The sequence below is a fragment of the Suricata suricatta genome, chromosome X (genome assembly GCF_006229205.1).
Source record: "Suricata suricatta isolate VVHF042 chromosome X, meerkat_22Aug2017_6uvM2_HiC, whole genome shotgun sequence".
NCBI classification, from domain to species: Eukaryota; Metazoa; Chordata; class Mammalia; order Carnivora; family Herpestidae; genus Suricata; species Suricata suricatta.
Window position 1 is genome coordinate 74,872,538 of NC_043717.1, and position 14,447 is coordinate 74,886,984.

General features: G+C 42.5%; 1 protein-coding gene across 6 annotated transcripts in view; it reads left to right on the forward strand.

Moving 5' to 3' along the window:
* Positions 1-14,447, forward strand: part of TMEM164 (transmembrane protein 164) — a 171,383-nt gene that overhangs the window by 56,049 nt on the left and 100,887 nt on the right. For all 6 annotated transcript variants that reach the window (XM_029930668.1, XM_029930667.1, XM_029930670.1 and 3 more), the window contains one exon: positions 12,651-12,700. In XM_029930668.1, the coding sequence (XP_029786528.1) occupies positions 12,651-12,700 (50 nt within the window). The remainder of the gene's footprint in view (positions 1-12,650; positions 12,701-14,447) is intronic.

Consider the following 14,447-nt stretch of genomic DNA (forward strand, 5'->3'; position numbering starts at 1 on the left):
AAAGCCAACCTGTTCTTTGAAGCTAGGCATTGACTTTTCCTCTCAAGCTATGCAAGTCCCAGATGGAATCTTCCAATAAAAGTCTGTTTCATTTGCATTGAAAAGCTGTGGTTTAGTGTAGCCACCTTCATTAACTGTCTTAGCTAGATTTTCTGGAGAATTTGCTGCAGCTTCTACATTAGCACATGCTGCTTTACCTTGAACTTTTACATTTCATGGAGATGGTTTCCTTTTTTTTTAAATTTTAATGTTTTATTTATTTTTGAGACAGAGAGAGACAGAGCATGAGCTGGGAAGGGCAGAGAGAGAGGGAGACACAGAATTGGGAGCAGGCTCTGAGCAAGCTGTCAGCACAGAGCCCAACATGGGGGTTGAACCCACAAATGTGAGATCATGACCTGAGCCGAAGTCGGAGGCTCAACCGACTGAGCCACCCAGGTGCCCCTGGTTTCTTTCTTTAAACCTCATGAACCAACCTCTGCTGGACTTTTCCCTCTGAAGCTTCCTCGCCTCTCTCAGCTTTTATAGAATTGAAGAAAGGGAGGATCTTGCTCCAGATTAGGTTTTGGCTTAAGGGAATGTGGTGACTCATTTGATCTTCTGTCCAGACCACTAAAGCTTTCTCTCCATATCCACCAAAAACAGTTTCCCTTTCTTATCATTCCTGTGTTCACTGGAGTAGCACTTTTCATTTCCTTCAAGAATGTTTCCTTTGCATTCATAGCTTCGCTGTTTGGCTCAAGAGGCCCGGCTTTCAACATACCTTCCTCACTAGGTTTAATCATTTCTAGCTTTTGAGTTAGCATGAGAGACATGTGACTTTCCCTTTCACTTAAATTCTGAGAGGCCATTGTAAGGTTATTAATTGGCCTAATTTCACTATTGTTGTGTCTGGGGTGGGGTATAAGGAGGCTCACGTAGAGGGTGAGAGATGGCAGGGGGCAGGGGAGAACAGCAAGTCAGTAAAGCAGACAGAACACCTATATATTAAGTTCACTATCTAATGTGGGTGCAGTAAAATTACAGGTTAACATCAAAGATCACTGATCACGGGGGCACCCGGGTGGCCCACTCGGTTAATAAGCACCTGACTCTTGATTTAGGCTCAGGTCATGATCTCGTTTCGTGAGATTGAGCCCTGCATTGGGCTCTATGCTGACAGTGTGGAGCCTGCCTGGGATTTCCTCTCTCCATCTCTCTCTGCCCCTCCCTCACTTGCATGCTCAGTTGCCCTCTCTCTCAAAAATAAACAAACTTAAAAAATTAAAAAAGAATAAGAACCTAATAATAATGTACGTATTAGAGTAAAGGAGGGAAGACACTAGAGACCTGGGGATCAGATAGGAAACTGTTATGGCATCTCAAGAAAATAATAGGGACTAAATTATGGAAAGTTAGTGAGGATAATTGTGAGATATATTAGAAAGGTTAAAGTGTCAACATGACGGGACTTGGGGACTGACTACATGTGGGGGCTGAGGAAGAGGGGCACCATCAAAGATGGTTCCAAGGTTTGAAAATAGGCCAATTGATTGGATAACAGTACTTGTTTTTCTGCTTTGTGTTTTAAAATTATTTTTCATTTACAGATTTTTAAAGATATTACAGAAGATACGCGTATAGCCTTTATGCAGCTTTCCTGATGTTAACATTTTGCATAATCATGGTAAAATTATTAAAACTGAGAAATGATCATGGCGACTATGAAGTGAACTATAGATTTTATTCGGATTTTACCAGTTTTTCCAGAAATGTCCTCTTACTGTCCTGGGATTCAATCCAGGATCCCACATGGTATTTAGTTGTCATGTCTTCTTAGCCTTTTCCATCCATGACAGTTCTCATCCCGTCTTTCATTACCTTGATGGTTTGAGGAGCGCGGGTAAGTTACTTTGTAAAACGTCAATTCAGCTTTAGCTGATTTTTTTTCAGGCTTAGATTTGGGCAGTTTGGACAAAACGGTACAGCAATGATATTGTACCCTTCTTGTACAGTATATCAGAGGGTACATGATGATATGTCTTGTTAACCATGGTCACTAGGATGGTGTCTGCCAGATTTCTCCACTATGAAGTTCCTATTTTTCCTTTGTAATTAAAAAGTAGCTTGCATGTAAAAGTAATACTTGCATTACTAATCAGAGCAGCTATCAGTGGTTCTTGCCTGCATCAGTTTTTGCTACAGTGTTTGACTAATGTTGATTTCCTTTTTCCCCTCATTCCTTCTGTCTTTGGCAGTTGGAATTCTGCAGTTGGAAGAGGTGTCTTTTCTCTCCCATTCTTTAAGCAAGCAGTTAGAGAGGGAAGAGTGTAGGGAAAGAAGACAGCATATCCAGATTTAGGCATGTTACGTCTCAGGTACCTGTGTGCATGTAGATGGAAATATCCAGAAAGCATTTGGTATCTGCATAGAAACAAAAGTTGAGGTCAAGTATTGGAGGCACTTGGCCTTTAGCTAAGATCAAGTGTGGAGGCACCCACTATTATCCTTTTCCATTAAAAAAAGTTTTAATGTTAATTTATTTTTGAGAGAGAGAGAGAAAGAGCGTGAGCGAGCTCAAGTGGGGGAGGGGCAGAGAGAGGGAGACACAGAATTGGAAGCAAGCTCCAGGCTCTGAGCTGTCAGCAAAGATCCCAATGCAGAGCTCAAACCCATGAACTACGATATTATGATCTGAGACCAATTGAGTCACCTAGGTGCCCCATGCCTTTCCATTTTAGAATGTAGAACCTCAGGTTCAGGGTGGAAACCCAAGGCATAGTGGGAAATACAACTGGCAAGGCAGTAGGCCGCAACATTGCTGAGGGTCTTCATTACCCTACAGACAACTTTGGACTTTGTTCAGTGGCTCATCAATGCCAATTTAAGATTTAACAGGAGGGAAAGATTGAGGGGCACCTCGGTGGCTCAGTTGGTTAAGTGTCTGACTTTGTCTCAAGTCATAATCTCATGGTTTGAGCCCCACATTGGCTCCATGCTGGTGGTGCAGAGTCTGCTTGGGATTCTGTTTCTCACTCCCTCTTTCTCTGCCCCTGCCCAATGTATGCATGCATGCACTTCGCTTCTCTTTCTCAAAAATAAAGAAATAAACTTTAAAAAAAGGAGGAAAAGATTGATAATTAGTTCCTAGTTCAAAGTCTATATGCAGCAATTGAGAGCTATTTAATACCACAGATTAAATAAAATTTAAGTACCTATTGAGTTCTACAGGCTATTGAGGAAAAAAAAGAGAGGTGTTATCTATAGTTATTGAGGAGGGCTTTGTGGAGGAAATAGAACTTGCCATGGGCTTGGATGGAATTTGCAGTGAGAGAAGAGAAAGGGCATCCAAGAAGGAAGCTGCTATCAATAGCTCGTACTTATTTTTATTTCCTTACAGTGTGCCAGGCAGTGAACTCAGTGCTTCAAGCATTCAGTCCTAACTAACCTCTACCCTGTAAGATAGCCCTGTTGTAATCCCCATTTGATAGATGAAGATACCGAGGCTAGAGTGGTTAAGTATTCTCTGCTTGTAGGCAGCTGGAGAAGGGAAGCCAAGTAATATATCAGAATGTTATTTGCACGCATGGAAATTTGTGAGCATTAGAACAAACGAAGTTAAAGGAATTGGAAATTCAACCTGCTGTTGCTGATGTAGCTCACAGTAGGGATGGAGTTTCTACTGAGATCAGAATAATTATTTCTATTATGTATGGAGTGCTAGCTACATGCTAGGCATTGTGCCAAGAGTGTGGCTTGCTCGATAGCATTTGATCCTCTCCAGAACCTTGTGAGACATGGATACTATTTTGATCCCTAGTTTAGCAGAGGGAATTCCTCCAGTTTCTTGCCCAGGAGCACCATGATGGTGAGTGCCAGAGCCAGCGTGTGGACCCAAGTTTGTTTTGACCCTAAAGCCCATAATCTGAACCACTTGGCAGTGCTACCTGTCTTATTTTCATCCTCTTAATAGGGATGAATTTGCCAACGGGACCAGAATACTTGGTATTTATGAGCCCTGTGTAGTGCTTGGGTGTGGACATTACAAAATATGCCTTTGTGACTCTCCTTATTCAATACCTCAATGGTTGACCAACCCCATTCTTTTTAAAGGTATTATTCAAGCAGGGTACAGTCTAGTCTTTGAAGTCTGGTAACCATTCTGGTTTTAAGATGACCTGATAACCTTATTAATCCACTTTATGTTGATTCAAAAGCTCAACTATTTTAGGAACTTTATTTCCCCTTTGTCTAAATTCCTGAGGGAAGTCTCTCTTTTTGTAAGCTCCTTATACTGACAAAAATCATCATTTCTCAGAAAGGTAAGCAGAAGGAATTAGTGGAAGGAAAGTGGGTAGGCATTTAACTAAAGGTTTCATAGACAAAATAATGCCAATTTTGCATTTGAAGGATAAATAGGGGTTAGTCAGAAGAGAAAAGGTGGAAAGGCCATTCTAGAGGAGTGAATCATATTAGTGGTGGAGATTGAGATTCTAAAAATAAAATGATGAAAATATTAGGAAACCAGTAGGTGACTCTTCTGTAATCCCAGGGTTGTAAGACTTTAAAACATCACATCAAAGAGGCCATTAAGGAAATGAAAAATACATCTGATTACATAAAGATAAAAAAGCTTCTGTATATCAAAAAACTAACATAAGCAAAGCTACAACACTGACGACCTGGAGGAAATATTTGCAATAATTACCAAATATTCTGTATTAAATGGCATCAAAACATAAATAGCTCTTACAACTCAGTAAGGAAAAGACCATACCAGCTATAAAATAGGCAGAGACCACAGATGGTCACATCCATAAAGAAGAAATACGACTGTCCAAAAAACATGTTAGAAAATAGTTGAACGTTTCTGGTCATTTGAGACATGCCATTTAAAGCAATAAGATGTATGTGTGTGTTATGGTGGCGGATAATTTTCCTTCTACTCTTCTAGGTTCTTGGCTGAGACCTCCTCCCCTTATAATAAAAGACTGATTAACAGAAGAAAACAAATGGAAGTTTAATAGCATGTATATATACGTCCTGCATATATGGGAGACACCCAGGGAGATTGAGTAACTCCCTGAAATGGCCCAAGCCACCACCTTAGATACCATCTCCAGCTTAGAGACAGAAGAAAGATGTTGGGTGGTGGGGCCTGTGTAGGACAGGTCAATTATGGGAGGGGACCAGGAAGAGCACCGTAATCAAGGATAAGGTCATTATGCAGGTTGTGGTCAGAGTCTTCTCCATTGATAAGACTTTCTAGCATCTGAATCATCCTCCTTTTCCTTGTACAGAGGAGGAGCCATTCTTAAAAATGGAGATTTCCCTTATAAATGTACATGTCTCCTACAGAAGGATAACTTCTATTCACTGTTCTGAGCTTCTCCCATGTGACCAGCTAAAATAATCCTTATGCCACAGAGACATATTTTGGGGTGGCCAATTCTGCTCCCATTCCGTGTTTTGCCTTTTAAACAGGTTGTAGCAGAAACACATTCTCATATGTTGCCAGTGGGAGTGTAAATTCAAAGAAATGTTACAGAAGGCAATTGAGAATTATAGGTTAAAAGCCTTAAAATGTATATTCCCATTGAAGACCTAGAAATTTTCCTTGTACAAATGTAGACTAAGTAAATAGTAAAGGATATGAAAATTTAGACATAACACACGCAGTAGGAAGAGAATGGTTGAATAGCAGATCTATATAATTGAATCAAATGAAGCTCTTAGAAAATGAGGATGTAGAAGCGTGTTTACTGACATGGAGTGTGTTCAGAGTACAGTTTGGCACAAAGTGTGAGGCTTCCAGGCTGGAAAGGTAGACAGGGTCCAGAGTGGAGAAAGTCATGCCTGCCATGCTATGTAGTTGGTCTTTTTCTGTACATACTGGCAAGTCATTGAAGGATTTTATTTTATTTTATTTTATTTTATTTTATTTATTAAAAATTTTTTAAAGTTTATTTATTTTGAGAGAGAGATAGTGTAAGCTGGGGAGGGGCAGAGAGAGAGAGAGAGAGAGAGAGAGAGAGAGAGAGAGAGAGAAGAGAGTGAATCCCAAGTAGGTTCCCTGCTGCCAGCGCAGCACCAATGTGGGGCTTGAACTCATGAAACTGCGAGATCATGACCCGAGCCAAAACCAAGAATCTGATGGGTAACTGACTGAGCCACCCAGGCACCTCTGAAGGATTTTAAATGGCAGGTCAGAATGGTGTTTTAGGTAGACCTTTCTTCTAGCAGTGTGCCTGGAATGTGGGAGACCAGTGAAGAGATTACCTCAGTGGTCCAGGGAGTGAGGATAAGGGTCCAAGAATATCATCATTAGTGAATAGAGCCTAGGACAGGCTTTGGGCAGTTGAAGGAATGGACGTTTTCAATGGTGGATAAGGGTTATAGGTGCTGGTGAATCCAAATAGCTATGTACCATCGTAGGATCATAGGGGGTAGAACCAAGAGAATAAGAGCTGGAGGGCTGGGCCTGACAAGATTGTGTGCCTGGCCACCACTCTCCCGACCCTCTCTCACTGTTTTCCTTTCATTTACTTTTCCCCCTTCTTCACTCCTTTCCATGGCTAGTCCTTCATTTAGGATGGTCTTGGTGACCGGCCCTTCTTCCCATTTACATTGCCATTGTACTCACACTTCCTCCTGTGAACAAAAACTAATCTTCTGTAGGTGTTAGGAAAGTGGCGGTTTATCAGACCTAATGCTGCGGTGAAGCAGTTGATGGGAGGCTGTACAATGATGCCAATGAACTTGGGGCTGATGTACCTGTGGGAACACGAACAGATAGGTAGGACATGTGATATCTGAGAGGTGGGTTGGGTGGGGAAGGCGGGAACCTGGAAGCAGAGCCGCTCAGAGGTAGAGGTTGAACTGGCACAGCTTGCCTAGATTGAATGATTTTCAAAGAGCAGAAATGGCACATTTCCAGTGTTAAAGAACAAAAGTCAACAGGGTAAGTTTGAAGATCGACTTGGCTTTATCAAGAGATCCATGAATCAAGCAGCATCCCATCTAGCAAAGGAGGGGAGTTGTACAGAATGGTTGATTTTTATAGGAAGTGGGATGGGGCATGGAAGTTGTTAGTAGAGGGAAAAAAAAGAAAAGAAAGGATTGTTCCAGACAAGGTCACCTTCTCTTAGGGGCAAGGCAGGGGGTCTTTATTTTATTAGGTGGATTAGGTCATCTTCCTTTGGGGAATAGAGTAGTTGGTGCAGACCAGAAAAATTCCAGATGATTGGCTTAACATTCTACTGGGGGAGCTGCAACTGCCCTTAAGCCTTGATTTGCTATCCTAGGGGTGAGTGACTCTACCTTGGGCCTGTGGCTTTCTTTTTATCACAGGAGGGAGAGCCTTGGAGTAGTACAGAGAGCTTTCCTGGGAATCTGAGAGGGTATGGTTTTGAATGGAACTCATGCGGTATTTTTTTTTTTCCAGAAAAAGACTTAAGTTTTATAAGGATACAAGGAGTAGGGGTGCCTGGGTGGCTCAGTTGGTTAAGTGTCGGACTCTTGGTCTCGGCTCAGGTCATGGTCTCACGATTTGTGAGTTCGAGCCCTGCATCCAGCTCTGTGCTGGCAATGTGGAGCCTACTTGGGATTCTCTGTCTCTCCCTCTCTCTCTGCCCCTCCCCTACTTGCTCTCTGTCTCTCTGTCTCTTTCTCTCTTTCTCTTTCTCTCAAAAATAACTAAATACACTTAAAAGGATCCAAGAAGTATCAGAACCCAGCAGACCTGGTTCTGAATGAAGTGGGTTGGAGCTAAGGTGAGCACATCTTTAGGAAATGCTGAACTCTGAAACCCATCTGTGTAAACATAATTTGCTGCCTGGTTAAGGTTGTGTTTGGAGATGTCTCACCTTAAAGTGACTATATCTTGTGAGCTGTGTGGTGGTACAGGGGTGGGGCCATTGGGGTGACTTCCTGTGTTCCATTGGGTCAAGGGGCAGGGCCAGAGTCTAAAGGAGAGCAGCCCACAGGGTGCCTAAGTGACTGAGTCAGTTAAGCACCTGACTTCAGCTCAGGTCATGGTCTTGAGGTTCATGAGTTTGAGCCCTGCGTTGCGCTCTGTGCTGACAGCTCAGAGCCTCGAGCTTGCTTCAGATTCTGTCTCCATCTCTCTCTCTGCCCCTTCCCTGCTCATGCACTCTCTCTCTCTCTCTCAAATATAAATCAGCATTTAAAAACTTAAAAAATAAGGGCACCTGGGTGGCTCAGTCGGTTAAGCATTTGACTTTGGCTGAGGTCATGATCTCTCGGTTCATGAGCTTGAGCCCCATGTCAGGCTCTGAGCTGACAGCTCACAGCCTGGATCCTGCTTTGTATTCTGTGTCTTCCTCTCTCTCTCTGTCCTTCCCTCACTCACACTCTGTCTCTTGAAAATAAATAAACGTTAAAAAAACTTTTTAATTAAAAAATAAAGAGCAGCACTTATGAGGTTGGGACTGTGTCAGGTGTGAAGTGGAAAGTGTGTGGAACTAGAAATTAGGGAATCTGGGTTCTTGTTGGAACTCTTTCCCTTAGGTTTCTTCAGCTGCAAAATGGGATTTCATAACAAAGCCCTGTCTATCTCCAGATAGTGGGAAAGTAGAAGTACTTTGTAGCACATCTCTGTCTGTGACCTAGCCCTGCCCTTTTCTTCAGGTGCTGAACTGGGCAGAGTTTAGCATGAGTACAGAAATGCCAGGTTGGTGCTTGGGTATGCACACGTGCATTCCCCTCTTCTTCCCATTTTTGTTTGCACTTCCATGTGGCCTTTTTCCCACTCTGTTTGGAACTGAAGGGATAGTTGAACTTTCCATCTGTTGGCCTAAAACACACTCCGAAAATTTGTAGGCAGTTGGTAGGCCAGGAAGGAAGAGAGCAGGGATATTCAGGCCAAGGCTGGAGGCTATGGGGCCTCTGAATTAAAATGTTATTTTCACATGGCTCCTCTGGTTAATAGTGTTTATGGATGTGGCTCCAGCAGGCTAGGGCAGAGAGGTTCAATGTCATAAATCTGTGAAGCTGCAGAGAGAGAGTTTACTAGAAATGGAATATGGTGATTTGGAGTCCTTTTTAAGATCTGCTCATTTGATAGGTCTACATGTATCTGATTGAAAGATGGACTTAAGCAGATACCCTTCATCCCAGTGATGGGAATAGACAGGCTGGATGAGAAAGGCCAAAGTGCTGGGTGGAATGACTTGCCCACGTGAAAGTAACTGTTGGGAAACTCATTTAGGGTCAAAACTAGATTGATTAGCTGCCTCTAATGGAATTAGACTCGTTATTGGGTTGGGACTTGAGGCCTCCCTCTCTTTAGTAGGCTTCTGGGCTTTTGGCACAGGCCTGTCATGAATCCGAACATGCCAAATGGAGCAGTTAGAGGGAGATCTGCCCAGTAATCTGCTCATCTGCTCTTGGCTGTGGGAAAAGTAGGAGTTCACTGTGGGGCCCAGTGTTGTATTTTTGCTTCTCTGTTTAGCATGTTAGCTTGAAGTATCTTGGCTATTCCAGAAACTCAGGAAGGCTTCTGTCATGGCTTTTTAGGGGACTCCAGAAGGATTGAGGATCTTTTCAAGATGGTTCTGGGCTCCTATCTGCTCTCTGTATCCTATATATTGTGAGTATAGTTTTTGATGGGCCTGATGCTGGATAACTGTGTGCAAACCTCCAACTTGGTCCCTTGCTTAAGATGAATAGCTTTGCTGCAGGGTCAGTGGTAGAGAATACAGAATCCCAGCTTTGACTCTTCCTTGGACTTCTACTGAAGGGTGGAGTGGGGTAGGGATAAATTTATGTTTGGATGATTGAAATCCCAAATTGACAGTCCTTATCTCAAACCATTCAGGTTAGATGTATTTTAGAAGTTAGAAATTTCTGAATTTCAGAAAGGAAACACAGGGGCACCTGGCAGACTCAGTCCATAGAGCATGCGACTCTTGATCTTGGGGTCATGAGTCCAAGCCCCCCATTGGGCTTACTTGAAAAAAATCAGAAAAGCCATACAGTGAGTGTGGAGTATTTTACATCTACTATCAGTGGGGTCTATGGTAGCACCCCATAATCAGAAGATATTATTTTTATGGAAGCCATATGAATACTCAGCATAAATGGTATAAAGAAAGTCTATAAATAGTCTCAGATCTGTTCCAGTCATACTTGCTACCAAATTAGCTTTGAAAAAAAATCCAACTTTTTATTTTTAGAGCCATTTGGATTCGGTGATTGCCAATGAAGGATTATGGACCTGTAATTGTCATTGGTTTTGCACTTTTAATCAAATTGATCCACAGGGGGAAAGGCTTGTTCTCGGTGGATTTCCTTGGCTGGGTTCTCTGCTCAGGTCTTTTGTGGGTTATGGATTCCTGGCCACGTTCTTTTTAAGACTCTTTCTTTTTTCTGTTTTTCTTTTCTCTTCCTCCTGGTAGGGATTCATGCAGGTATCTTTTTTTGTAGTGACTTTCCTTATAGTACCCTTGTAAATATAGATTTCGAGAGAACCAAAGAGCCAAATGCTAAAGTATATACACATGACTAAGCCAAACAAGTGCATAATGCAGATAACCTTCTTTAATAAATGTTCACAACAAGATAGGGACACAGATCCATTACTGTGAAAACCACACCATTAAATCATATAGAGGAAGGTAGTCTACAAACATGTGTTTCATTCCTTCATCAATCCTTAGTCCTACTCAATGTCTCTGACTTTTGTAGGAGTACAGAACGAGATCAGATAGTTATCTTATCTCGTTGCCATGACTGGTTGAACCTCCTGGGGGCATTTGTTAAATATGCAGATTCCTGGAGTCCCAGACTTTTGGACTCCTCATTTCTAATGGGGCAGCCAGTAATCTGCATGCTTAACAAGTGCTCTGCAGGGGTTTCTTTGTCCTTCTTTTTTTTTATTAAAAAATGTTTATTTATTTATTTAAAAAATTTTTTAATGTTTTTTTTATTTTTTTTTCTTTGTCCTTCTTGAGAACCAGTGCTTTGATGAAGGTCAAACTGTCACAGATGTAGTTTTTCTATAACTGAAGCCTAGGGCAAACCAAGTAGCATCAGATGGATTTGTCTCTTAGAAGGATAAGGTTGTTTTTAAAAAAAAATTAATGTTTATTGTTGAGAGAGAGAGAGAGAGAGAGAGAGAGAGAAAGACAATGCACGAGTGGAGAGGGATGACACAGAGTCCGAAACAGGCTCTGGGGTCTGAGCTATCAGCACAAGAGCCCTATGTGGGGCTCGAACTCATGAACCATGAGATCTTGACCTGAAGCCAAACTCAGAAGCTCAACCAACTGAGGCACCCAGGCACCCTGGACAAGGTTCTTTTTTGCTTGGTTTGCCCGGGAAGGGGAATAGAAGAGTAGAACTCCCTGGTCATGATTAGAAATAAGCTAGTCAAATGTGTGTGTTGGGGGGAAATGATTTTTCCTCTACCCTTCTAGGCTCTTGGCTGTGACTATCACCCCTCCCTCCACCACATAATACAAGACCAATTAACAGGAGAAAAACAAATGGAGGTTTAATTGCATAAATACCCTCCTGTATACATGGGAAAGACCCAAGAAAACTGAGTGACTCCCTGAAATGGTCTAAACCCCCACCGTAGATCTCATCTGCGGCTTAGGGACAAACTGAAAGATGTTGGGTGGTGGGGCCTGTGTAGGGCAGAAGATTTATGGGAGGAGACCAGGAAGAGCACGGTAATCAAGGGTCAGGTCATTACACAGGTTGAGGTCAGAGTCTTCTCCATTGAGCAGAGCGTCTGAATCATATTCCTTTTTCTGGTACAGAGGGGAAGCCATTCTTAAAAATGGAGATTTCCCTTATAAATGTACATGTCTCCTACAGAAGGGTAAAGTTCTCATTTTCAGAGCTTTTCCTATGTTAACTGTTTCTTAAAAAATAACCAACTGAAAATCATCCTTATGCCAAGGAGACATATTTTGGGGTAGCAAAATTTGCTCCCCTTCAAAATTAAAAGGAGGTTTGGAGCCTGGGGGTGGCAATATTGGTAGAGTTGCCAGATAGGATACAGGAGGCACAGTTAGATTTGAATTTTTCTGGTAAACAATGAATAATGTGTTTATATAAGTATATCCTAAATATTGCATGGAACATACTTACACAAAAACATTATTCATTGTTTATCTGAAATTCAAATTTAACTTGGCCTCCTGTATTTTTTATTTGCTAAATCTGGCAGTGCCGGGTATTGATTACCTTCCCCCGTGGGAGGCAAACCAGATGGCATTTGTGTATTTTGTCCCATTCATAGGATATATTTTTGTTTGTCCTGGGTTAAAAGCTTCTCAGACGGGCTACTATTTCATACTGACACTGTAGAGTTGAAAAATTGAGTCCTGTTCTAGAGGTCAAGAGCAAGTGTTGTAGAGGCTAAAACGGCCTAAGAAAGACTTGTCCCATCTTGTCCCCAAACATTCCCTCACTCTCTATTTCTCTTCTTTTCCCCAAGTCACACACACACACACACACACACACACACACACACACACAGAGACATATCCACACACCTAGATGCCTGTGCAAACAGAAATATGTTTGGAAGACCACCTGCTTGGTACTGTTATCACCGTTATTACTGTTATTATTGAACTATCATTTTCTGTGTACAGTATTCCTCCTGATAACCATACCTAATTCTTTTTTACTTGCAGATCTTTCTCTTGGCCTGCCCTCCATGTCCTGGAGCTATCGTCGTATTCAAGTAAGGGACAATTGTTTTTTGCTCTGTTGCTATTGCTATTCAGAACGTTCTGTCTGTTTCATAACAACAGGTGATGAGCACATCCTTGGGAATATCTTGGGCCTGCACCACTTTGTCTGGCGGCTTCCTGTTACGCCCAGATTACGGGGTCCCCAAAAACCAAGACCAACAGGGAGTTCGAATCACATATGCAAAAGCAAAGGGCATTTATTCGGGCTTAAGCTCGGTCTCTCAGACCTCACCAATGCAGTGGATCCATGCTGAGAGCCCAGATCATCAGTCGGGCAGGGTTTTTATTAAAGTAGGGGCGAGGGATGGGGTGAAGGGTGGAGTGAGGGGCTGGGGTTACAAAATGATTGGGTGGTGCATCGGCAGAGGTTGGTGCGATGCAGGGTGATTGGCTAATTTAAAACTAAGCAGGCTCACTAAACAGCGGGATCATCAGGTACTCGCCTGCTGGACCATGATTGGCCCTGGCTAAGGGTGGTGTCTGACCTAGTCTGAGCCAAACATAGACCCTTGTTTGATCAAGTCCCTTGATTCAAAGTTCCTGGAACTTTAGGTGGGGCTACAGATTCCAGTAAGTTTAGTCATGCCTGGGGAAACAGAAACTTGGGCCTTCTAGTTTCTGAAGCTTGTTTGAAGCCTGTCATGGCGTTAGTTTGGCTCTTCACTTCCCAAGGGACAAAAGTCTACACAGCCCAATGAAACACGAAGATCTTATATGGAGAGACTTGGCTTTTGCCAAGCCCTGATAAGTCATTTTTAGTTGAGTGTTGGTGGTGGCGGTTTATGGCCAAGGCCTGCTCCCTTGGAAGGTTGCTGGCTTCCTACAGTGTCTCTTGAGAGCATGCTGAGGGCCAGATAGCTTCCCTCTTTTCAGGAATCATTGCACTCTAGTCCAGCTGCTCCACTGAGGTTATGGTCCTTCAGTTGGAAGGCCTTTGTTTGTATGTTTCTATGTTTTTTATTTTCCTTAAAAGTGCAAATTAAAGGAGCGCCTGAGTATCTCAGTCGGATGAGCATCTGACTTCGGCTCAGGTCATGATCTCATGGTTGGTGGGTTTGAGCCCTGCTGAATGCTTGCTCAGAGCCTAGAGCCTGCTTCAGATTCTGTGTCTCCTTCTCTCTCTGACCCTTCCTGTTTATGCTCTGTCTCACTCGATCTCTCAAAAAATAAATGTAAAAAAAAAAGTGCAAATTAAACTGAGGAGAGAAAAATATCACCTTATACAAGTCCTGACTTTCTTAAAAATAGCAAGCATCGAATTCATTAAAGTTTATTGTAGGCCAATCATGTTTATCCAAAGGCAAATTTGCTTCGGTGAAATTTTCGAGAGTCCTGGAACCGTCCTTTTAACCACGAGTTGTGACCATCTCACTTATCAAGCCTTTTATTGGAGTTGCTAATGAGAAGCTAAATCGACCGAATTAATTTCATCTCTTTCCCCCTTCCCTGGCCCCCATTTTGGAGCTGTTCCTGAGCAGCGAAATGGCCACAGGCCAGAGGGAGGGGACAGGAAGTAAGGGGCCTAGCAGATCCTTGGGTAATTGAGAGTGGTGTAAATGGCTTTCTGATTTACTTAAGTCGTTAATGTGTTAGGTTGGGGGAAATATACCCCATTTGCTGCTTCAAACAGCTCCTTGGAATAGCCACTTAGTCTCTTGCCTTAGGTGAGTAGCTTTCTGCTGGACGTGGGCAAATGGATCCTGATTTCTTATATCCTAAATTGAAGGCTATTTAGCC